Raw genomic sequence first — 25597 nt, 5'->3', positions numbered from 1 at the left:
CTGCGGGGGAGAGCATCAAGCCATTGGTGCCGATGGCTCTCACCCTGAAACAGAGCTTCTCAGACTTGCCTGGAAGCTTTCAAAGGCATCGCTGCCTGGGTTCTGGCTGGGGCCTGGACAGCAGGATCTCTGGATACTGGCTAAGTGGTTCTCATGGGCGGCACGGCTGACAACCACTGTTGTAACGCAAGCGTAATTCTCAGCAGTAGCCCATCTCCCACCTGTAAGAATGGGCGAGAGGGAAAAGGGACCAGCTCGTTGCTGAATCTTTCACAGCCAGGATCCTCTGCAATGGTCACATTTTACACATAGCAGGTTGAGGATGCCTCACCATACCCATGTTTCCAAACAACCTTATTCTATTTGAGGTGAGTTTTCAAAGTTTTCAGAAAAGTGAAAGCACAAGCCCTTCCAGAAATTCAGTTCCGTTCTACAAGGCATTATGGACACTGCCAAGCACTGTGCATCAAGAATTCAGAATAGAGTTAAGTTTGTACGCTGTGCTTTGGTGGCCCAGGGTTTGCCAGTTTGGATCCTGGACACAGATCTGCACACCACTCATCAAGCCATGCTGTGGCAGCATCCCACATACAAAATGGAGGAAGGTTAACACAGATGTTTGCTCAGCAACAATCTTCCTCACAAAACAAAAATTCAGAATGCATCAGATGTGGTCCCTCCGCTCAAGGAGGTCGCAGCTTCACACAGAGGCAGACTCACAAACCACTTAGCATGGTCCAAACGTGATAGGAACTGGGGTGATGCTATCACTCGAGTGCTGTGGGATGCAGAAGAGGACCGCTTCCTTCTTCCTGGGGCTCAGGGAGTCTTTGCAGGGAGGGGACTTGAAAAGGATGATTTCACCAGGAGCACAGCAGAGGGGGACCTGGCTGCTCTTCACGGCACTAGACACAGCAAGTAATTCCGTGCAACCAAGGGCGGGTGTGCACATGTGCCCAGATGGGTAAACGTGCAGACGTGTGTGTGCGTGCACAGCTAGAGCAGGAGGAGATGAAGATGCAGGGGATTCGGTGGCCAGGGCCCTGAATGCCCCACAAAGTCATGTCAATTTTATTCTGCATCAGTGGAGACCAGGTGGATGTTTTTAAGCGGGGGAGAGACATGGGATGATACAAAGCTACCCCTGCAGTCAGTGAGGAGGATGGAGTCACCAAAGACAAATAGGGCTGGGAGGGGTCTGTTGCCACACAAATTATAAAGACCTGCCCCAGGGCCGGGGAAGTGAGGATGTGAGAGGGTCAAGGATTAGAGATGTTGAAAGGGATGTGGTTACTAGTTTATTGAGCAGTTACTGCGTGCCAGTCTCTAAGTGCTTTGCAGATGCGCCCAGATACATCCTATTACTCCCACTTTTAAAGCAGAGGAAGCTGAGGTTAACAGAGGCTAGTTAAGTAATGCATGTGTTCAAGTAGCACTAAAGGCAGGACCAGGAATGAGCCCTGGTCCCTGTGACTGGTCCCCACAGGGGCTTTTGGCCTTGACTCTACCCACTTGCTGTGGGTCCCAGCCCACCATAACCAAGCAGAAGCAGAGGCTGAGAAGAGTGGGGTCCCAATGACCACAGCTTTCATTGCAGCACAGTGGCAGGTGGATGAGGCTTCATGCCCCTAGGGAAGCGGGAGCAGGAGTTTCATGGGGTGCTCCAAGCGGTCAGAGATCTCGGCTTGGCACTCAGAGCAAGGCTATGGCTGGATGGAACTCTCTGAAAGCCAGAAAAACACAGACAGCCATCAGTATCCTGGAGTGATACCGTCCTCATCCGCCAGCCCTTTGAGGCAAGTCAGACTCCCAGGCAGCCCATGCTTGCTGATGTATTTTAGTAACCACTTTTTGAAAATTAAACTTTATGCCAAAGTCAAGTGGACGTAGGAGGATTTTTGTAAATGGCGAGTCCTTCTGGCAGGGAGGGTGAAGGCTGGATCCTGGACCTTCTGCCGGAAACCACTAGGAGTTAGGCCTGGTTCTCAGTCGGGGCTGGGCGTTAGAATCCCCTAGTGAGGTTTGTTCATTTGTCTATGTGTTTACTTTTTAAAACGCTGATTCCTAAGTCTCAGTGCAGGACCCTGGTTTGATTGGTGGGTGGGGCCTTGGGCATGGATACCTTCCACACTCTGCCAGGGAGGCTGGCGTGAGGCAGACCGAGAGGCACAGAGCACAAGTTCTTCTCAGGCCTTGGAAGTAAAAGGAAACCATGGGCGATATTAAACACAGACTGGTAATCGCTGAAATCTCCTTTTTAAGTGATGTGTTTGGTCCTCCATTTGTGTTTCTTTGCATTTTATTCTATCTGATGCCTTGCTTCAGTTTCCAAAACCAATAACAAATTGGAGATTTGTTAATAACTTGCACTGGAAATTAAAGAACATTACACCTCAGAAAAGCCCTGACAGACCCGATGGAGTTTGCCAGCCTGGCTGCTCATGGGTTTCTGGCCGGGAGAGAACTGTTGCCAAGCACACATGTGCGTCTGTCCCCAGCAGACCCTGAAGACCTGGATGGGGGTGCCCAGGCTCCTGCAGATGCTCTCTAGATCCAAGTCTGCTAACTAACCGATGAGTCCTGGCTCTAGCAAGTGCTCCAAGCTTCAATTTTGCAACTCGATAAGTAGGAGTGTCTCGGCCCAAAGAACAATGATTGTTCCAGTGGCAACTTCCTCATTTGCAGAAATCTTGGCTCTTCTTGGCCGTTCTAAATGAATAACTGCTTGGCTGGCTGCATTGGCTGGAAGGGAAGAGGGAGAAGGACATCCCACACTGACAGATTGAGAAGTGATATAGTGACAAAGGTGACACTCTGAAAAGTTCAGGAAATTCCCCCTGTAGGTGAAAAACATCTGATGCTCATGCTTGTAAACAAACCCTTTACATAGGAACTAAAAGACCCTTCCCCAGGCCCTGATTAAATGGCAGGGTGGGAGCGGGCATGTGCCTGCCCGAGGAAGTGATTGCCCAAGCTTCGCCTCTTTAACCTTTCACCTCCAGTCTGTCCCACTTCATACTCATTAAGAAGTTAGCACCAGGGGCCAGCCCGGTGGCGCAGCGGTTAAGTGCACAGGTTCTGCTTCAGCGGCCCAGAGTTCGCCGGTTCAGGTCCCAGGTGCGGACATGGCACTGTGTGGCAAGCCATGCTGTGGCAGGCATCCCACATATAAAGCAGAGGAAGATGGGCACGGATGTTAGCTCAGGGCCAGTCCTCCTTAGCAAAAAGAGGAGGATTGGTAGCAAATGTTAGTTCAGGGCTCATCTTCCTCAAAAAAAAAAAAAAAACAGCTGCAGATTTTTTAAGGCTGAACCTCTGTGACCTACTTCTGAATGCATCTTCCATGCATTTCGTTTCTTCAGGCAGTTTCCCTCTTGTGTGAGTTGTCTCCTCTCCCAGTTGCTGAAGGTTGCAAGTTCCCATGTTGGACCCCAGGGGACTGCCCTTTAATTCTACCCAATTTTTTTTTCAGGTCCGCTTCTTCCAGAAAGCCTTTCTTGACCTCTTTAGCACAGCAACCGCTGAACTTCCTGTTTGCACCCTTTTCCTGGCAGTTCTCTCTATTGGGATTAACTGTAATAGTGGTTAAGAGTCCCGTGCCTTGAGCCTCCTGCTGACCTCTGAGCAGTTGAGAGACAAGGGCAAGGGCATCCTAATCCTTGTTCTTGTGCCAGTGCCAAGCCTAGCAGACAGCAAGAGCCAAGCAAATATTTGTTGTTGCTATGTTAATGGGTGAATTGATTCAGCTGGTCTCGGGCTGTGTCCACATACCTTCTGGAATTCATAGGCCAAGCAGGAAGCTGCCAGGCTCCACCTGACCTTCTCTCTGGGTCTGGGGTCGCCGTGGGTCATCTTGAAAGGGTGTCTGAGCACTCAAACAGGGCGGCTGTGTTACTTAGTGGTTTAAAACCTGGGTGCCAGGGCCAGCCTGCCTGCATTCCACCCCGAGCCATGTCACTCATGCCTTGAGTGGTTACCTGATCCCTCCATACCTCAATGTCCTTGACTGTAAAATGGGAATAATAATGGTTCTTAACTCATAGAGTTGTCATGAGGACCAAGAGAGCTACAGCCTGGAAAGCACTTCACGCTGTGCCCGGGACGGAGTCAATGCTCATTAAGTATTAGCTGTGGTTATTATTAGGAAGAACCAAAAGGAAGCCACCGGGAAGAGCCCTGGGGAGGACATTCGGAGCAGGCAGTAGAGGGATTATGTGATGACTTGAAGGGAGTCTAGCATGTCTGAGAGTCGGTCAGTAGCACTGCTTTTGGAGGGGAGGGAGTGTATGTTATATACTTTAATGAATGAAATCTGCTCTAAGGATGTGATTTGAGAGGGCTAATAGATGGAAATTGTAACCCACTGTTATAATTCAAAGCTCCTTGATTAGTAAGCACTGAGCTAGCTCTGAGAAACAATGACAATTGGTTCTTTCCAGACATTAGTTACTACTTCCATAAAGCTGTCGTCAGAGGCAAACATAGTGTCGCCTTCACAGATGACAACCTTGCAGCCCACACAAGGCACCTGACCCTGAGGATGTCACTTAGCAAGCTGGTGTGGACATCAGCACTGGACCTCCTCCATTCCTGCTTCCGATCACTGTTACCTTTGGGTATAACACAGCTGAAAGTGCAGTCTCTCCGTCCAAGGACAGCAGCCAGACGTGTGCAGTCAGAGTTCCAGAGGAGTCCAGCAACTCAATTTTGCCTGGGAAGCCTCAGCTGAGAGCTTGCAAGTGGATACCACAGGCCAAGCGATTCTTGATTAAAAACAAGCTGTTGGGCAGCATTTGGGTTGTATAATTGTCTCATTAACTTATTAATGTAATGCCTGTAATTGTTATCTGCTTGAAACGAAGTTGGACTGCTGCATCCAGTTTATATTCTGGGATGTAGTTCGTGCTCCAGTGGTGTTCTGCTAACCTAATGCTCACCAGATGCCTGTGGGGAGATCGGCAAGGGAAAAGATGAGCCTGCCTTGCGTGGGTCAGCCCCCGAGGTCAGATCTCAGCCGCGGGGAGTTTATTGCTCTTGAGCTCACCACATTGGAATGGGACTCAACGATCAAATGCAGAGCTTCTGTGATTTTTTGTTACTTATTGGTCCAGATGCTTCTAGCAACTAAGAATAGGACCTGCTCATATGTGGAGCTGGACTTTGGCTGCTATCACCAGCCACGTCCTTCTCCCTGGCTACCTGGAGTATCAGAAGATGATGACTTTCTCATTGTGTACTGCCTCACACGTCACAGGCGTTGAAAGATTTTACAGCCAGAAAGGTGATCCCATGTCCTCGCCCCCCGGGCCCTGAGCGCACAGCCACCTGCCTGTCTACGTGATGCACATGGGGCAGCACGGTAGCTGGGGGCGAAGGGTAGTTCTTACCTCTGCGCTGACCAGTCATCCTGCCCAATCAGCTCATCTGGGACAAAACTACCCCTCAGCCATTGCCAGAGCTGCTCTCCGTGCCTCTGACCCAGAACCATCCGCCTGTGGAGAAAGGGCTGTAGGCTGAAGTCAGGAATACATAAAGATGGGGACCAGAAAGGCAATGAGAAGACTTGCTTTGGGTGATGTACCTGAACCTTTATTTCACAAGCCTGTAAAAGAAGTTTCTTTCCCAGATCTTTCCCATGACAGCGATGGTGAGCCAACTCCTGACTGTGAAGAGAATGATCATTCAAGTTCCTGAAGAAGGGCTCTGTTTGTGCTTTTATCGTTCTGAAAGCTATTGATTTGCTCATTTAATTAAAACCTCCTGGGTTGATTATAGGTGACAGAATATGACAGTGTCAGCCAAGTCTGAGTCTTTGCTGAAAAACTAATACAGATTTATTTTCAGTAACTAATAGATAGAACATTTTGCTTAAAATGAACAAATTATTGTCCTTGGCAGAATGTCTGAAAGATCCTAATTCACTCATTGTTTTTCTTGCAGTAGATATTAACTGGCAGCCCTTGGCTATAATATAACTACGTTAGCTATAATACACATCTATATGCACATTTTAAATCACCAATGAATCATTTGAAATATATGCTTCCATACAAAAGAGAACAGACATCAAAAGGGCTAATAACTATCTCATTGGTCAGCGACATTTGAGAACACAGTTAACACATCCCTTTGCATCACACACTGCAAATATCTCTTAAATTCTAATGCCACAGGAGCAAGGGAGCACGGAGATATTTTTTCATATCATGTCAGTCTGCTCTGCTCTGCATGTTAAGTTCTCTTTAATGTGATCACCAAAGAGTGCGTGTCTTCCTCAGTTTTACAGACCCCTGAACATTCGAATAGTGTTGGTCGGCGTGGAGGTGTGGAATGACATCGACAAATGCTCTATAAGTCAGGACCCATTCACAAGCCTCCATGAATTTCTGGACTGGAGAAAGATGAAGCTTCTACCTCGCAAATCCCATGACAACGCACAGCTTATCAGGTAGGACATCCACTGTCTCCCCTTTGCTTAGGAGAGAATGACCTCAGCACAGCCGCTCTCCTCTTAGCTTCACCTGCACAGTCCCTGAAGCCGCACCCGCTTCTGCAGAGCACACTGACTTGTGCAAGGGGCTTCTCAGCCCACATCAGTGGGGCAGAGGCCGTCCCAGCCAGAATTTGGGGTCTGTGGAGAAAGTCTCCCTTTGGGTCCCCTGGAAACCTACCTCTCTAGCTGATATCTTATTTCCTTCTTCTGTCACCTGGCCATCTTTCTCTGTGCAACTTTTTCTAGTCTTAGTCTTGATATAAAGTTGTCCTGAGTAGGCTGTTTTTTTAAAAGTTCATTTTCTTTCATTATTAGTGAAAAATGTTTATGCATGATCTAAAGACAGTACATTAGGGTGATTATTCTCAGCTGCCTGGAGAAAGATAGTCGTCATTCCTCCTTCAGTTTTATTGTTACTCTTTGATTTTCCAGATCAGAGAATACCAGCAGAATAGCATATTAACCTTGTGTTTGTCTTTCAGTTAATATATATTGAGCACCAATTAGGAACCAAATATGTTTTAGGGGCTTGAACATAATGGTAACCAACACTGTAAACCCTGCTCTTGGGAGTCTCCAGTCTATGGGGGAAGACAGCAATAAACAAGGAAATTTCAGAGAGCAATCAGTGTTGTAAAAATAATAAAACGGCCCCATGGCCAAGTGGTTAAAGCTCCGCGTGCTCCACTTCAGTAGCCCAGGGGCATGGGTTCGGATCCCAGGTGCAGACCTACCCTGCTCGCTACCCATGCTGTGGAGGCATCCCACGTACAAAACAGAGGAAGATTGACATAGATGCTAGCTCATGGCTGGTCTTCCTCAAGCGAAAAAAGAAGAGGATTGGCAATGGACGTTAGCTCAGGGGGAGTCTTCCTCAGCAAAAAAAATTAAATAAAATGAGGGAAAACACAGCCATAATGTAATGTAATATATTGATAAGATATTATAGAGCCAGCCCTGGTGGTCTAGGGGTTAAGATTTGACACTCTCACTGACACAGCCCAGGTTCATTTCCCATTCAGGGAACCACACCACCCATCTGTCAGTTGTCACGCTGTGGCAGTTGCATGTTGCTGTGATGCCAAAAACTATGCCACCGGGATTTCAGATACCAGCAGGGTCACACAGGGTGGACAGGTTCCAGACTAAGATGAGAGGGAAGGACCTGGCTACCCACTTCTGAAAAAATTGGATATGAAAACCCTGTGAACAGCAGCGGGGCACGGACTGATAAAGCGCCGGAAGGTGAGAGGATGGCGCAAAAAGACGGGGCAGGGTTCCACTCTCTTGGGCACAAGGGCTCTAGGAGTCGGAATTGACTCAACGGCACTAACAAGAACAACAAAAGATGTGACAGACACTTTTATATTTAAAAGAGAATACATTCTTATCAGAGTCTAAGTTGATATGGAGTAGATTTTTCCTGAAGTGACAAACTTTTTATTAAAGTCTTTAAACAGTTTATGCCGTTGTTCTTTTGTTCTCATGTAGCTCATATCACTGAATCCAAAGCTTTGGAGTGGGAGACACTTTGGTGAATAGGATCCAGTTTATTGAACATTATGGAAAGTTAAAAACAGTCCTACTCTATCCTCGCTTTAGAAAATGCCTACATCTGAACTGAGGCTGTTGGCATTCCTTGATAATTTACTTTGGCCATTTTCACGAGGTTTTTTCCCCCTGCCTTGGATATTTGTGGTTGCCTCATATTTTATGCGTTGATTAACTCTGAACTACGAAAAGTAGAGTGAGAGTGTTTTTTGATTTTTTTCCCAAATGGAGACTGTCCAACTTGAACATCTGGAAGTAAATTAGCCTCTTATGTACCCTTATTATTTATATACATGTATAATTATATCTGTTAAGTGGTCTATATAGATGTAAATAGAAAAGCGACAATCCCTACTACTGTACGTATGAGTGTAATAGGATGAGTGGATGGATGGATGGATGGATGGACACATACATACATACATAGATGAGGTTTTATATTTATTTACCCCCTTTTGTCTAGCTGACCACTGTCAGGATATCTAACTTTTCAAACAATGTGTGCAAAATCTGTGTATGTACAAGGCCAAGATAACACGGGTAAGTCATTTGTTTCCCTTAAAGGAAATCAAACAAATACAAACAATGTTTAATTTTTAACTCATGCGGTTAGAATTAACAGCACTTGCATTAAACAGGTCTTGATGTCATTAGACTCATTGGTCAAGATTCCATACAAAGAGAAAGCCTGCAGCTGGGCCATGAGGTCCCCTTCCAGAAACTTCCTCCCAGGGTGCCGAGGCTTTGTGGGGCCTTACTTATTCTACTCTGGCTCCAGAGAAGCAATCATTTTTCTGCCAATTTCACTTTTGCAAGCTACATTAGCAGGACATTTTGAAACAGTTTGAGTTTCTGACTTCATTGTAGTGTTACACAGGAAAGCCAAATTCAGCTACAACAGAAAATCTAGTAAAGCCACCTAATGCATTTCACTGAGTTAACGGTAATTCCCTGCGACTCTTTTCGGCTCTTCCCTCAGCAGACATTGTTTAAAAGGAGCAGCTCCGCCTCAGTCCATTAGGAGATAGGCAGGATACAACTTCTAAAAGTCATGACTGGTCTTGAAAACAAAAATCCGAAAGGATTATGGGACCGTGATGCAACTGGAAAATAAATTTTAAAGGAACTAAAGATAAAATCACCTGTAAACAGAGCCTCATGCTGCTATATTCGTTTTTGCATATGCTTTCGCAGTTCCTGTCAGAATGCAGGAATGTCCAACAGAATTTCAAATATTAACAAATGTCTTCATTCTATATTAGTTCAAGAAAGTCTTCTCTTTTATTTCCTAGTGGGGTTTATTTCCAAGGGACCACCATCGGCATGGCCCCGATCATGAGCATGTGCACGGCCGAGCAGTCCGGAGGAATCGTCATGGTAAGCCACGAGCACCAGGGAGCCGCCAGCGGTGTCCAGGGCCCTCTGCCCTTGAGGATCTCTCAGGAAATCACCACTTTTATCAGACTTGGTGACATTAAGTCCTTTCCTTTGCTGCTTTCTCGATTTAATTCTGCCCTTCTGCTAACTCTGTTGATGGCTTATATATCCCACAATATTTTAGGGACTGTTTATAAAACACATCAAATTGCACACAACAAAGGTGAGTGTGTAAAAATAGCTCCCTGGAGGCCAGACTACCCCTTTTATGGAGAAAAAGTTTCAACTGGGAGTTTGGTCAAAGCATTCCAATCCAGGAATTCCTCCCGGCATTGGGATGAGCCAGGGCGCTGGGGTTGCCCTCATCACTCAGCTTGGACGAGGCTGTGGTCTCAACAAACATCACCGGTAGAATGGTTTTTTGATGGTTCTGCCTCCAGGCCCCATAGCCAAAAGTCTGAGGTTTTTAAGTATTTACCACTGCAAATGCTTTACGTACCTCCCAGCCAGTGTCCAATTTGTCTTTAGAATAACCTTGTTCTTGGGATTCCGGCAGAGACCTGGGTTTCTTGCTTTACAAGGATAATTTTGTCGTATATGGGCTATATATGTTTGTGAAAGGAAGTAAAATGGGAAGACTATTTTGGACTTGCTTCTTATGAACTGAAGAGGGAGGCAGCTTTGATAGGCTGCCCCACAGGGGACTCCTGCTCCACTCCCTCACGTAATTCAAGGAAAGGTTTGAATTCTGTGCTGGCTGTCCCTGCTGTGAAAATGCAGCGTCCCCTTTGCATCAGCCCTCGGACAGCGAGAATCCTCGGAGATCATGCCGCCATGTTCATTAAACAAACAGAACTTTACCCTTCCAAGAAACCGTGAATTCCTCCACGTTTTTCAAACAGAACGTTGTGAATATTCTGTTGTATTAAAGGGTGGAAGGAGTAATGTTCTGCTGACTATTATTTTCATTCCACATACTGCCCAACCTAATCTTAGTGAATATGCACGGCAAATGTTTCCTTCTTCTCTGGGCAGTGTTGGTAATCTATGTAAACATGGACTAAATTGATAGGCTGGGGAGGCTGTTTGGAGGAATGGCATCCACTCATTGGATATCTGCCTTGAACAGGCTGCTCTCTGGTTTTCTTTGAACCTGGGAGCCCTGTATGTGATCTCCACCATGGAAGTCATTGGAAACTTTGGTTTTTGTTGGTGCCAGGTTAATTTCAAGTCAGATCCCAACTGTATTTTTGCAGAGCAGCCTGTGAAGTTTTAAGAAGGAATAATTTCTGTTTCATGGTTCTATGGTCAATTGCTACTGACTTTGCCACTTCAAATTGGCGTAAATATTTTTTAGAGCTAAAACTGAATTCCTCATGTGCGTGGGAGCTTCTGTTACTGCGGGTGTTTAAACCTTATAACCAATCTGATCATATTAAGTGGCTTTCTTTGATTCATATCTCTTATTCTGTTTCCATACAAGCATCTTATCAAGATTCCTTCTTTAAAAGCATACAGGAAAGCCTGATTTTTTAAAAAATGCCTTAAAATGAATGCGGGAAATGACTAAAGCAAACGTGTACTGCAGTAAGAATCAAGTCAAGGCCAAAGTGAATCAACAGGAACTATGTTTGACCGACTTGGCAGCAGTTAGAATGATCCTTAGAGACATTTCTTGTTGAATCCACATATAAGAGAAGCGTCAAGCAGGATGAAAGGTCACAGCTCCTTAATTTCTATAAAATTCATGAGATAAACAACACCAACATCGTGACCTGATCTGAAACTTCTAGACTAACTCTATTGTGTCTTTAAAGTTAAATTCATGGGTGTTCCATGTGACTGTGCCTCATTCAAGGACTCACAAATCTGAGAGGAAGGAAATCATGTAGTAAGGAAGCAGAATTCCTGATCAGATTGAAAAAATGAGTTTTGCTACTGTTTTTCTATTTGTTCAAGATAGGGCAAATCATTAATTTAGTAACTTAAAGCCATGCCTTTGTACCTAACTAGGCTAAAACAGTCTTGGTTTGGGGATAGTGCCGTGAACAAAGATGTAGAGATTTTTCTTATTACAAGCATAAACTGTTTATCAGGGTCTCTTAAGAGACATTCTGTTTATAATCACCTCTGCGTGAAAGAATGTAAAAACAATTTGACAATTAAAAGCAAAACCAAGATATTCAGTGATAGAAAAGAATCAGATGTAGGGTAATTTTTTAAGGATGAATTCCTTGAATTTTGTGCCAAAGCACGCTAAATTCAGCCCTCCACGTTCTTAGGCTGACTACATTCTCTTTGCCAACGTGTGTTCTTCTTGAGCATTGATTTCCTGAAACATATTTGTGAAGCTTCCTACAACAGGAAACTGTAAAATCTAAACGAAGTAATTTATTAGGAATTTCATCTATTCTAGGAAAAACCTGGTTCCTTGACATGCCATTCTTTTCTTAAACTGAGGGCCAGTGCGAGAGGCAGCTACAGCTGTAACCACCAACAGACCAACAAAGTCTGATATGAACACACCGTTATCAAGAGGCCCCACAAGTTATTTGTATCGGGAATAATGCTTTCTCTAAAACACAGTATCGCTGTTTCCTGGAAGCCTCTTGGAAAACTTCTTATCTCTTTCCTGGATTCAGATAAGTTACCTTCATTACTCTGTGGTGTGGAGGCCTCTTTAGAAATACCACTCATGGTCACGATCTCTGCAAATCACATTCACTAATTAATTAACTAATTTTAGTTTGTTAAAGTTAAGTCACAGTATTTTTTCAGTTAATTTCTAATATCATTTAACCAAGCCATCCATGCGCTCCACTAATTTAGGGTGGCCAAGCAGGGCTTGCTGAATGGAGTAACCATGTCCCAAACCAAGAAAAAGATCAAGTGAACCCCCGCAGCAAAAATCAGAGAATCAGGACACCCCCATCCATGTCCAAAGTCTACCTGACAACGCAAAGGGCCAACAAAAGTGAGGCACAACTGGATTACAGTCTTAGTTCGATGACTCTTCAAACAGAGTACTCAATGTGGTTAGCTTGTCTTGGGAATTATTGTGAATTTTCCAAATATCCTTCTCTGCTAGGTAGACGGGAGGGGGCATGTTCAGTAACAATTGCTCAGGTCTTATTTAGAATGCCACAAGTAAGCTTCTCCTTACCAACTTTGTATCAGCATCATCCGATCCAGGATAAAATGGTAATTTTGTTACCCATGAGGGAATGAGATGATTCTTCCCAGGATGTAGGACAACTTTTTGCTTCATTTGATACAACGGTATTTTCCAAGAGATTGTAGGAAGTAGGATGGAGATGATTGCCTTGATTATTTCATGTAAAGACACAAGAATCCTATACGTATGCATGAGGTATGCATTCCTCAGCAGAAGGGACCCCAAACTGGTTTAACAAAATGTCAAATCTTTAAGTTTGAACTGAATAATGGGGCTCTATGTTGGTTTCTTAAAGGGGAATGGATTCAGTCAAATGTTAATGAAAGGTAAATGTCCGGGAGGAGAGGGGACTGGCAAATAGGCCAAGGAGATGTGAACTATACATGTGTGCTTTTGTGTTTTCTTTGAGGACCATTCAGACAGCCCCCTTGGTGCGGCCGTGACCCTGGCACATGAGCTGGGCCACAATTTCGGGATGAACCATGACACCCTGGAGAGAGGCTGTAGCTGCAAGATGGCTGCCGATAAAGGAGGCTGCATCATGAACCCTTCAACTGGGCAAGTACTGATTCTCCCAGCTGCAATCATGTCAGGCACAGCTTGACATGCATACTGTAAACAACTGGGCAAAAAGCTCCCTGGTTTTCTGGCTAGAGCACCCATGGAAGCTTCCAGAAAGAAATTCCTTCCCAAGTAGCAAGAGTGAACTGTGCTACTCTGAGTCATAGGCAACCAGATTACAAAGCCACATGGCTTGAGGATTGACCTCTTCCCTGAGAAGTGGTGGGGATGGATGCTGTCTTTGTTTAGAAATTGCAAATTATCCTACAAGCCTAGCATGCATCTTTTATCTGAGCCTACAGCTCCAGTGCCCCAGCCATCTGAGAGCCTGGTGAACCCACTGGGCAAGGAGGGTCCCGAGTCTGCCAGAGGGTGATGGGTAGGAGGTGCTTCTTGCCCCTGGGTTGGCCTAGGGCACATCTGAAGTGTGTTAGTACCTTGGGGATTAGTAGTGTTTTCCCACCTGATACCACATCACCTTATCGGGTCTTAGAGGTTTACATGAAGTGACTTTTCTGTTTCAGTAAATTATGCTGTTCCTCCTTATTTAATGCCTTTCTGAAACTCTGGACTTGGTTCACCCAGAAAAAAAAGGAAGACAGTTTCATTATTGGAGCATTCAAGTGAGGTGGAAATAGATGCGACTTGGAGTGATTACAGATTCTGATGTGTTCTTATACCTCGAAGGGCCCGTCCCAAACTAGAATGTGGTGCTAACATAAGAGGATTTTCACTAGTGAAGGAAACCACGCACTTGCTACAATACCATAATCTGTTTTTAGATTTCTTGGCCTTCCCAACACTTGTCTTCAGGGCATTGCCCAGGCTGAGCCTGCTCCCTGGGTTTGCTGAAAGGAAACACTGGGAGCAAGAAGTGAGGCAGACCAGCAGCCCAAAGACTGGCCTTGGTGAAGACCTGCTGGCCACGGGGCAGTCAGCGTGTGAGGGAGGACGTCTGCTAGAAAGGGTTAAAAACTCCAGAAGAGGGATGCATTGTTACAGAATGTGGTTATGCTTCTGCAAGATGTAGCTTTGTGGGGCTCCTGTCAAATGGCTCGAAGGGCATCCCGTTGCCCCTAAAACAAAGACCGATAGAACTGCACAGCTCACATCATAGGCATTGTCCTTCATGTGAGCTATGGGTGAGGCATCTTATTACAGCAAGTTCCTGCTTTTTCTGTCCGTCACCACCATCAGCACAGAGCCTTCAGGGGGCATCATTTTTGCTCATGGTTCTGTCTTAAGCACAATTCAGGGGACTTACGAAGACCTAACAGAGGAACTTCCTCTCTGAGTCTGTGATGACAGAAGCCGAGGACCTGAGCCCCGTGTGAAAATATCTTAGGCCAACACCAACAAGAAGTGAAATATTACAAATCTCTAGATACTCACAAGTGGGGGTCCCAAAAGGGAGGCAGGTTACTCTGAGAAGTAGTGTGCTCCTTGTCTTTTAAAGTGTCCAGGCAGAGGCAGATGACTGCTGGTTGGGCATTTGGGGCAAAGCATTCCTTCTTAGGGTGTGAGGTTGTCCAGGGGACTGTGAGTATCCCTCTGTTTTCAATATCCCGCCAGCCCAGATAGAGCCCAGCATCACTGGCCAGGATGCTGCGACTCTCAGAGAATGAGGTTGGTGGGAAGTTGGTGTGCAACCAAGTGGCCTCTGTGCTTTCTCATTCTTGATGAACTCAAAGTGGCCACGGGAAATTCACTCTGTGCTTAATTTCCCTGAGTATCAAACAGCTACTAACATATCAGCCTATATGCCTCCAGAATTGGTTCTCAGTGATGAAGAAGATTATATTGTTAATGTTTTAGGATTCTTGATAAAAGAAACAAGTGAAAGAGAGGAAAATCTAGATTGGGAACACCAGCCTGGGACTGATGAGGCTTGGTAGCCTCAGTCTGACACCAATTGTTTTTGGTAATATAGGCAAATTAGTAACCCCTCTGGCCCTTATGTTTCTCATCAGTAAAATGGGTCAACCTTGATCCTTCCTTCCTTCCTTCCCTCCTTTCTTCCTTGAGTAAAGCCCTTCAAATTGGAAATTCTTCATGACAGTGTTTAAGGATACCAGCCAAATTACCCTGTAGATATTTGAAAATCATAGGTAGAAATGGTATTGTTAAGAGCTCAGCAAATCATTTAAAAGGCTTTTTTTTTCTTAACAGGGGTTTGCTAATAGCCTTCCCTTGATTTATACCTTATTAGCCATTTCTGTTTTCTCTTTTGCTGAGCTTGTGCTTTTGTGTAAGTCTTTTCTATTTGGTTCTCATTTATGATCCCACATTCCTGTCCAGAGAGTGGTGTTTTTAATTTTCTCAGATGGAAAGAAACTTCCTAAGCAAGTGGGTGAATTAATCACAAAAGCCCACAGCGAGGGGGAGGTCAATCGGCCCAGTCAACCCTCAGTCATCCATCACCCATTGCAGAATTTCCAGGCTGCTTTTAATCTCCACGATTATCTCAACGTGGTCATTCTCTTACCTCATAGGGTCCCCACGAGGGTGGGAGAGTGGATTAAGTGAGATCATGTGTCTTTGTAAATTGTAAATCACTCCGCAAATATACGGTGGTATTATTATTATTATTTAGCTCACAGGGACGTTGAAACTATTGAGAAGTTAAAGGCCTTTTTCAGAATTCTTGCTCATAGTTGCTGGAAAACACTTCCAGTGCCATATGACGGTCACTCAGCAACACGCCCACGGTTTCTGTGTAAGGGGCTCATTTTAAACTGGCCCTCGTCCAAACACCAACCTTCCTCCTGACTTCCCCCCACTGCTGATTCAGGCGTGAGCGGTGAATGTTAAAATGTGATTTACGTCTTAGCCCCAAAGGTGGCTCTCAAAGGGATGAATCAGTGACTGCTTTCACGATATCACAGTCTCCCAGAATCAAAAAGAACCAAGTGTTACAGATAGGTTAAAGGGGGAAAGTGTATCCCTTAATATATATATCTTGTTTATTCTTCATCAAAACACTCCAGAATCCTAACTCTGAAAACATTCACCACTGCCATCATTGACAAATTGGACCCGAAGGCCTGAAAATGCTAGGAGTGAGTGGCTTCCTTTTAAATATGGGTGTCACGACTTCAGCTGCGTGTTACAGGAATGGTGGGAGGCGGTTTCCTTGCAGCTCGTCTCGTTAATTACCGCACGTCTTTGAGTGTGTGAGAGTGCGTGTTTTATGTCTTTGGATGGTTAACATTAGGACCTGTCTTGGAAATTACTCTTTGGCAAAAGCAGTATCTGGGGATTCACGTGGGAGTTTCAACTCACTTGAGTCCATCCATTAAGGAGCTTCTTGGAGCATTTGGTCTTAAGGGGTTGAGGACTAAGTATGCCACATTTATGGGAGTAAGAAAAATGTGAATAATTTGAACACTTTTGGAAAAGAATACTTAGCATAATAGTAAATGTCACTTCCTGGAGTGAGAGAAAAAGCAGTATTAACATTCAAAAATTACTCTCACGGCTTCCCTTATTTATTGCAGCAAGTTTTCTGTTAAAATGAGAGTTGGAGTCATAGAGCCATCTCGTGAGGGAACGCGGCTCCTGCAACTTGCCGCGCCCCTGGGTAGACGTCGGGCTTACAGCCGTGCACATGACAGACTCGTTTCTTGCCATCATGGAACTTGCATTCTAGTGGGGAAGACACAACTGGAAAACAGTAAATAAAAAGCTGCCAATTAGAAGGAGTGCTGTGAAGGGAGCAGATGGAGAGGATGAAAAGGAGACACGTGGACTGCGGGACCCAACTTTAACTGGGGTTTGGAGAAGACCTCTGTGTGGGGGTGACATTTAAGCGAAGACCAAAAGGAAGAGAGGGAGAGAGAGCCTGCAGCGATAGTGGAAGGACGTGACCTAGGGCGGAGGGGACACCGTGCACAAGGGCTCTGAAGGGGAAACGTTGCTGACAGGAGGCCAGTGGCTTGTAGGGCTGGATCAGAATGGGGTGAGGGCTGGGGGACAGTGGCGCTGGTGCTGCTGGAGAGAAAGAAGGACTCTGAGCGAGCCGAACCCAGGCTGCCAAGGTGTGCATGACTTCCTCCCCAGCACAGTGAGAAGTCACTGGAGGAAAGTTTTAGGCAGGATGGTAATATGATCTGATTTCTCTTTTAAGATTTCTTCACTTTTAAGAAGATCACATAGCATCAGAACTATTGTAACTTGCCAAATTAGGGGGCTTATTGTCTGTAAAAAAAAAAAAAAAAAAAAAATACATGAGGCTTCCTGTAAATTTCAAAGGCAATAATATGTAAACTCTAGTTTTATCCTAGTGTAATTAACAGGCCTCAGGAATCCGTTAAGAAGGCTCCTGCATTAGCATTCCAGGTGATGTGTCGCTCCACAGCCTCCCACACTCACGGCTCCAGTCTAGCAAACTGGACAGGAAAGATTCTTTTCTGTTTAGGATTTCCATTTGCTTGTCCTGCCATAAGCATCCTTTAAGGACTCTATTTCAAAGAGCCACAGAAAAGCACTTTTACTGTGTGTGTGTGTGTGTCTGTGTGTCTGTGTCTGTGTGTGTGTCTGTGTCTGTGTCTGAAGGGTATCACTGCCAGGGTTCCCATGCAGATGCTGAGATTAGGGGTTGGGGGCTGTTTGGTTTTGTTTAGTCCAGACTGGTAAATGGCTCCTAAGCCAAGAATGTGCTCCCGGCTGCCAAGAGAGAGGGGAGAGCAGCGGACTGAGCGCCCAGGATAAGGTAGGCCAAGGGAATACGTGAATGAGGGTGACCCCTTGCTCTCCAGGGTGTAAATAATTTACATTAAGCTGAGGTTGGAGGTTAGGAATAACATCTACAACTAGGTCAAATAACCATGTTTAGGGAGGAGGCGTTGCCGTTCTGCTTCCTCAGAACTTTGTCTGATTGGCTCATTCAATTCCATTTAATTCAACTCAGGAAACATTCACTGCATACCTACTTGCTACACAGCTGTCTGGATGTGCAACACATCTGGATGCCCTCCACCCAAGTTCAACCTTCTCTAGTGAAAACCGAGAAGACATCAGCCCTGCCTCTGACTCAGGACAAGCCCACTGCAGGAAACCGAGTTAGGCGACCAAGCCTAGAAAAACCACTCATTGACTCAACCAACATTCACTGCGCACCTGTATGCCAGATCCCAAAGAGCAGGGTGGGGGCATAGACACAAAGGCAGGAAGCTGGCCTTCTAGGAGCTTATATTGTGGTAGGGATGACAGGCAAGTGATGATTACAGACCAGAAGCTCAGGGCTCTGAGAGGGGACGTTTCTGGGAGCCATGGGGCTCTCATGGGGCACCTAATCTAATCTGTTTACCCAATCATGGGTATCACAGCATCTCATCTATAAGTATTTCAGTGTGTGCCTCTAAAAGATAAGGAGAAATTTTTAAACATAATCTAATACCTTTTTTAAAGTGACCAATAATTCATTGTGAACAGAAAGCAAAGGTTGGAGGGGCTGGTGCACAGGGAAGACATTCTGGAATGAAGCCCTGTCTGAATTGATCCCTGAAGAGATGAATAGGGTTAGGCGGACTCTCCCAGAGAATTCCTCGCTTGTATTATGGGAAAACTGGATTTCTTTTTGAGAAGGCCTCTATCTGAAAATGTGTTTCAAGAGTCTAAAATAAACTGTGTCTTTCAGTGAAAAATTCCCCAGAGTTTTGGATGTAGCAAGAATTGATAGAAATTCTATGTATCTGCAAAGTCTATACTCTTTGTAGAACTTGCTTCCTTGAAAATCAGTGCAGAATACATATAATTAAGACTCACCCCCTTTTGAACCTCGGGGAGCTGAGATCATGGAATACATTTATCATAAAGGGATTTTACCAAAATGGGATCGCAGGAAACTTTCTCCACTTCAGCTCTTCATTTGAAGGTGGCTCCTTTTTTCTCAATGAAAAGTTTAAGGAAGTCTTCACTTCCTTCTTCGAAGGGGAAGGGAAATAATGGAAGTCTTTATCCAAGGGAAAAACAAAGGAGAAGCAGCTACAAAATGAGGAACTCTCGTAACATTAAAACACTGCTGGTCAGAATCCATTTAATTATCCAGCCAGAGTAAATCGTTGGCTGCATCCCGACATTATCATAAGGAGGAAATGAACTGGCAGGAGAGGTTCTTGACAACAGTTCAAGAGGGCACATCCATAGAGAGCCTGTTCTTGTTTCCTCTCCATATAATTAGATATTGCTCACTGGAAAATAAAGGAATTCGTCTACAATTAATGCAGTGTTGGAATACCAGAGGGCATGGTTGAATCGTCCTCCCCTCTTAAGCTGGACTTAAAACAGAGGTCAAGCTAGGGAAACGGGTCTGCATGGCCACAGTTCCTGGCATATCCAGAACGGGGGAAATGACAGTAGGCAAGCTTGACTTCGACCTTAGAGGACTGCATTCAGGATGTCATGTTTCATCCGTAAACTGTGTGAGGTGGGTATGATTAGACCCATTTCAAAGATAAGGGAGCTGGAGCTCACACAGTTAAATGAATTGCCGGCCTTTTCAAAATGACCCAAGCACAGAAGCCCCAAGGCGGAAGGCCAAGTCACTGGGAGGCAATCTCCTGCCTTCCCACCTTCCTATGACTTAGCTCAAATAAAAATTTGCAGCAGCTGTAAGCCTCAGGAAGAGGAGAAAGGCATCTATCCAGGGGTGCTGGTCCAGGAAAATATGCTCAGCTTCCCACTGCGGGCTTTGAGGATGCTCCACGCAGCAGGACTGAGGAGGAGCCGGGCAGCCGTGCTGTCAGCCCTTCCGGCATGTGTGTCACGTGGAAGTGGCCACGGGTGTGTTTGCCAGGTTTGGGCTTCATGTGAGGACGGAAGCCTCCGCAGTACAGAGCAGCATCCCTGTGTGACTTCTGGGAAGTAGGAAGGCTACCCCATTTTTAAGCCATTTAGTTCTGCAAACATCCTTCAGCTTATGTTACAAGAGAGAATTATTTCCTGTCCTTGCCCGTTAATCCAGCGTTTTACTTGTGGTGGAACATGTGTGAAAACATTACAGCTGAAATTCTGCCACTCCCTCCCCTCCCCCATACACACCTCCATGGCTTCCTCCTCTCTTTGACATGTGGCACGGAGGCCGCAGTGTGAGGTCAAGGGTAAGTTCTGGGCCTCTCTGCAACCAACAGTTCAGAAGGACCCACTTTAAACACTAGATAGGAATTTTGTCTGTTTTGTTCACTGCTGAATCTCCAGCACCTAGAACACTACCTGGCATATAGTAGAGTGCAATAAATTCTTCTTGACTGAAAGGAAGGATGGATAGAAGGGTGGATGGCAGGATGGATGGATGGATGGATGGATGGATGGATGGATGGATGGATGGAAGGATGGATGGATGGAAGGATGGATGGAAGGATGGATGGATGGATGGAAGGATGGATGGATGGAAGGATGGATGGATGGATGGATGGAAGGATGGATGGATGGATGGTAGATGGGTGAATGGGTGGGTTGACAGTGGAGAGGTAGGTGATGGTGGATGGGTAGATGGATGATTGATGGGTGGTGATTACAGCATAATCAGATGTGTGCAGAGTGAGGCCGTCTCTTCAATTTTTGTGTGATGGCTACACCTCTGGGGAGAAGATCCTGAGGCCGTTGCTTTTACACTAACTCTAGCATTTGCTGCACTATTACCATTTTCATTTGTCGTACACCTCGAGTCATTCCACAATGGATTTACGACAGCTTACAAGAATAGATCCAACACAATAAATAGAAAAATAAAAATAAAAAAGAATAAGGGCTGAGAAGCCTCAGGTGAACAGGTGGCTGAGTCCATAGCTTTTTTTTTGGGGGGGGGGGGGGAAGATTGGCCCTGAGCTAACTACTGCCAATCCTCCTCTTTTTGCTGAGGAAGACTGGCTGAGCTAACATCCGTGCCCATCTTCCTCTACTTTATAGTAGAGGTGGGGTGGGACACCCACCACAGCATGGCTTTTGCCAAGCGGTGCCACTTCCTCACCTGGGATCCGAACTGGTGAACCCCGGGCCGCCGAGAAGCAGAACATACGAACTTAACCACTGCACCACCGGCCAGCCCCCCCATAGCTTTTTTGTAAGACTCCATGGAGTACTGGGAAACAGGAGCAATTTGCTCTCAAAAAGCAGAGTGCTTCTGGAAGTGGCTTCTCCTGAAAGCCTTTGCTTGATTTAGCTAAAGTAGGAGGAGGGGTCCAAAATATAAAACTGAAAGTAGTTGTGAGAATAAGACCCCACAGGCCTCATGGACCACTTTCCAGTTTACAAAGAACGTTCACATCTCCTTTTTCATTTAATTGCACATCCCTGAGAGAAGAAGACAGACACAATCACCTCCATTTTATAGATGAGAAAACTGAGGTTCACGAAGGCCCCATAGTTGGTCAAGATCAGACTCAAGATGTCAGCCCACAGCTCCTGGCTCCTGGTGCATTCCTGGGCCCCTGACTAGGGATCTGTGAGCAGAGAAGCCTTTGGTTCTCAATCACCAACAGGGATGAGGGGGAGTTCTGGTTGCCTGGATTGCAACGTCAGCATCAGGAGATCAGTGAGGCAAGAACAGGGCCCGTGCAGACTTCAGCCCTCATTTGGTGGCTTGCAGGTATCTACTATGATCACTTTTTCTAACATATTTGATTAAAAGTGTCTTGCTTGTTACAGACTTGCAGAGTCAACAGCAGCCACTGGCATGATCTCTGCAGGTCTGTCTGCTGGGGTAGAAGAAAGGACAGGGTTCTCTCGGATGTGTGAACTCTCCCTTATCACCTCCGCATCTGTTTATGTCTGCCAGAGCCCTGTCCGGAGTGAGCCCCCCGCAGAGAGAGCAGCCTTTTCTTGTCGTGAAGCTGAGAACCTCTTCTAAGATGCTGTCTGTGATGGCTGGGTCCCCTGCCCTCTCAGGACTGGGTTTAGAGGAGACAGCCATGAGAGCACAGAATTGAAAGGTCTGTTTTCTGGTAATGCATGGAGGCCTCCTGTGCACCTCAACTGACCAGGGCTCAGTTGGTATGTTTCTTTATTAAAAATTCTGGGAAGTTACATTTGCACTTTAATTGGTTTCAAGGGAGGAGAAGCAGAGGTCAAAGTTCACGTGTTAAAAACATGTATTATGTGCCGCAGAGGGCTCCATTCTGTGACCCCGTTTTTGCTATTAACAATGGAAATGTCCTACTAAGGACATTTTTAATTATTCGCTCCTGGCCTGGTGGTTTCCTTTGCCATCTGCGGCCCATCTGGTGGGCCCACTGGGCCAGCATTTGGTCCTGATGCAGACACTTTCCGTTCCTGGAGCTGACGTGAGGATGAGTCCTTCTTGTAGGCCCCCCGAGTCCCGTTCTGTTGTGTGAGCCAAAGTGCTCAGTGTCCTGCTCACGCACCCCTGGCCGAGCAGAGCGTGGACTCAGTTCTGCTTCTGTCTCCCATCACACCCCAGACGAGTCCTCTGTGAGAGTCATGCTGCTTTCCAGGTGGGTGACCGTTTCCTCTGCCCACAGCTTGCTGGGACCCGAACAGGCTCACAGGCTCGCTCAGGTGGGTGTGGTCTGGCCTGTGCTTGACCTGAGAGGTGCTGGATAAATCCTGACACCTGGCTTTGTTTTCCATCCCACCTAAGACCTTCAGGGAGGTGCTTGAAGGCGCTCTTGGGAACCTGCAGGGCCTTGGGGCTTGCTTTTACCTGCACCTGACTCCAGGGAGCCCAAGGCATCTGGGCAGCTGCCTGTCTCCTCCATTGATGCTGATGCTCCTGGCTCAACCATTTGTGCCAGGTCATGCCTGGGTCTGCCCTGGGGCCCCTGCCCTGGGAGTAACACCTGGGAGCCCCTCCTGGAGGCCTCCTGATTGCCCTAGAGGCGAGGCGGTTGCATGGGAAGAACACTGGCCTTCAGGTCAGAGAGCGATAGTTTTAGTCCTGACTCTGGAACCACATGACTGTGACCTCAGTTTCCTCGTGTGTAAAATAGGAATGATACAGTCTGACTCACAGGGTGTCGATGAGCAATAATGCCCCCCAAGCTTCTGGTCCATGGCGGGTGCTCCCTAAAGAATGGTAATGCTCTTGATATTTATACTCATGATCCCCAACGTGCAAGGCAAGATGAAGTCACAAGAATGAGAGGACCTCCCTGAGCTGCGCCTCAGTCCTGCCAGGCTGCGGAAGATGAGGCCAGTCACGCTGATGCAGACATCCACCACCCTGTCCCAACAGGACATTCTTCTTGCTCGCGCCTGAGTTCTGTGCATGGTGATTGCAAGTTTTTATTCCTGGGCATAATTGTGAAAAACTTAAAGATTTTTCTGAAGATGGCCCTAGAATTTGGGGGTCGAAACTCGGCCAAGCCAAGTCCATCCCAACTGTGACCTCTTGCACCACCCTCTTGCTGTAAGCGGGCCTCGTGCTGACCTGGGTAAAGAAGATGGTAGTGATGTGGGGCCTGTGCTCCTGGAGGGACCAGGAATGTGTAGAACTGGCGCTGAACTGTGAATTATTGCTGGTTTTGAAAAAGGTCTTCAAGCTAGCTGTGGAAGTAATGCTAAAACACGAGAGTCATGAGATCGTCTTCTCAGGGGACGGAGGCCAGGTCTGAGCCACTGTGGCCGTATTCCGCTCTGAGCTCAGGGCCTGGCCTTGGCTGTGGAGTAAGAGGATAGACTACGCGGAGGGCGCTCAGGTGACATGAGATTTGGGAAAGACGATTGGAAAAAGCTTCCAGGAACTGGGAACAACCATAGGTGTGCATGGCAGGTTACAGCCATCGAAACAGGATTTCTGTTTGTTTGAGTTTGTTGGTTGTTTCTGCTCCTACGTCCATGTTCTGGTTGAGCTGGAGAAAACCCAGCCCTTCCAGAATGGAGCAGGGATTTTTGCTTCTTTAGCACCGTATATGTATTAAATTGTAGGGTCGTATATAACTGCCTGATCACTCCTCTGCCTCTTGCACCATTTTCCTCTCAAGTTTACTTGTACTTGTGGTTTTACAGTTTAAAGATTGCTACATTTTGGCTATAGTTATAATAAATTCTGCACCTCATTGGAAATGTTTCTAAGCCCTAGAATGTATAAGGCGCTGGCAGTCAGTAATTCGCAATAGCCAAAGTGGTACTCTAAATGAGAAAAAGAAATACACGTCTTTTTCATATAAATACTGGCAACTAGCCTCTCATGGGGCTTTGACGTTAACCAAAGATGTTCGCCTTTTTTTGTTTGAAGCTCACTGGTGCTCCCCCTTGGCGTGTGAGGGAGTTGTTATTGTGGCCATTCTATAGATGTGAAAACTGAGGCTCAGCTCTAAAACTGAGCTTTAGTTTGAATAGATGGGGTGCTCAGACTTAGTCTTCCAAATTTGATTCTTCTCTGCCTCCTCCATGCCACGTGCCCAGGTAGGGAAGAGCGCCCTGCTGAATCTGTCACTTCTGCTGTCAGGAGAAAATAAAACTCCATTTCAGTCTGCAAAGAGAAATCAGCGGGAAGCAGAATGTCAGCAACGTATTTTCCAAACCCAGTTATCCCTTCACCGTCTAATCATTTATCGGCTGCGGGAAGATGTGAGGTTTTCTTTTGTTTTTTTCCCCCCAATCGATTTAAACAGAGAAATCTGGGTGGCTTCCTGTCCATCCTGGTTTCCTATGACGTTGGCTGTTCTTGTCACACAGTTGTGCCAGCTCCAAGCTGCTCTCAGCAGCTGCCCAGGCTGTTTCGGCCTTCTTCCTCCAGCCACTTCCAGTTCTTTGCTCCAGTCAGCATGAGGAACAGTGTCACCCTCAGAGCTTGCAGCTGGGGAAGCTGGACTCTTTGGGACCCAGCACATGTTTATGAATGAGGTAGTGGAGTCAAAGGAACCATCGAGAACGGTGACCTGCAGCCCCGGTGAATCCAGCCTGATTGCAGCTGCTTCTCCTGGCTGCCTGATTTCCAAGAAGAAAAGCAGTTGTCTCCGAATCATTCCCGGAGAGCTTTTGCAAGGCAGATAACTGCCGACTTCTACTGTCAGGGTTGATAAATTGGCTTAGTATGATTCACCCCAAGAATATAGCAGTGAAACGCACAATAGGCTCCTGCAAGAAAAGAATTTTCTGACTGCAGATTTGTCAAAGTAAAAGTAACCCCTAATAATGTTTTACTTGGCAGCTTTGTGACGGCTAAAATATTAAGCCGTGACTGCATTTATGGTGAGAAGCCATCAGTGACATTCCTCTTTCGAAAGTGGGTTTTGGGGCGGGGGGGTTGGTTCCAGAATCACCCAGCTGTCTGTTTCATCCCCTTTTTATTTCTAACCTTGCATTCAACATGGTAAATTTGCCCCAAGTGTCCTTGGTAGTTAAATATTAGAGAAAAAGGCGGATGCGTGTAACAGAAGAGGTCACGTCTGAGCAGGAGCTCGTCACCCCGGCGCAGCGTCAGAGAGAAATACTCTGCCTGTGAGCTGAAAGCAGCCCGTGTTTCTGGGTCCCAGGTA

At 46.1% G+C, this 25597-nt stretch overlaps 1 protein-coding gene across 1 annotated transcript in view; it reads left to right on the top strand.

Annotated features, from left to right (window-relative positions):
• The window catches only part of ADAM12 (ADAM metallopeptidase domain 12), a 334852-nt gene that overhangs the window by 244066 nt on the left and 65189 nt on the right, over positions 1-25597 (top strand). Inside the window, exons 9-11 of the mRNA XM_046654059.1 lie at positions 6279-6448; positions 9337-9421; positions 13006-13154. Of these exons, the coding sequence (XP_046510015.1) occupies positions 6279-6448; positions 9337-9421; positions 13006-13154 (404 nt within the window). The remainder of the gene's footprint in view (positions 1-6278; positions 6449-9336; positions 9422-13005; positions 13155-25597) is intronic.

Source organism: Equus quagga, chromosome 2 (assembly GCF_021613505.1).
Source record: "Equus quagga isolate Etosha38 chromosome 2, UCLA_HA_Equagga_1.0, whole genome shotgun sequence".
Taxonomy (NCBI): domain Eukaryota; kingdom Metazoa; phylum Chordata; class Mammalia; order Perissodactyla; family Equidae; genus Equus; species Equus quagga.
Note: the sequence above shows the minus strand (reverse complement) of the source record. Positions and strands in the feature narration are given on the sequence as shown.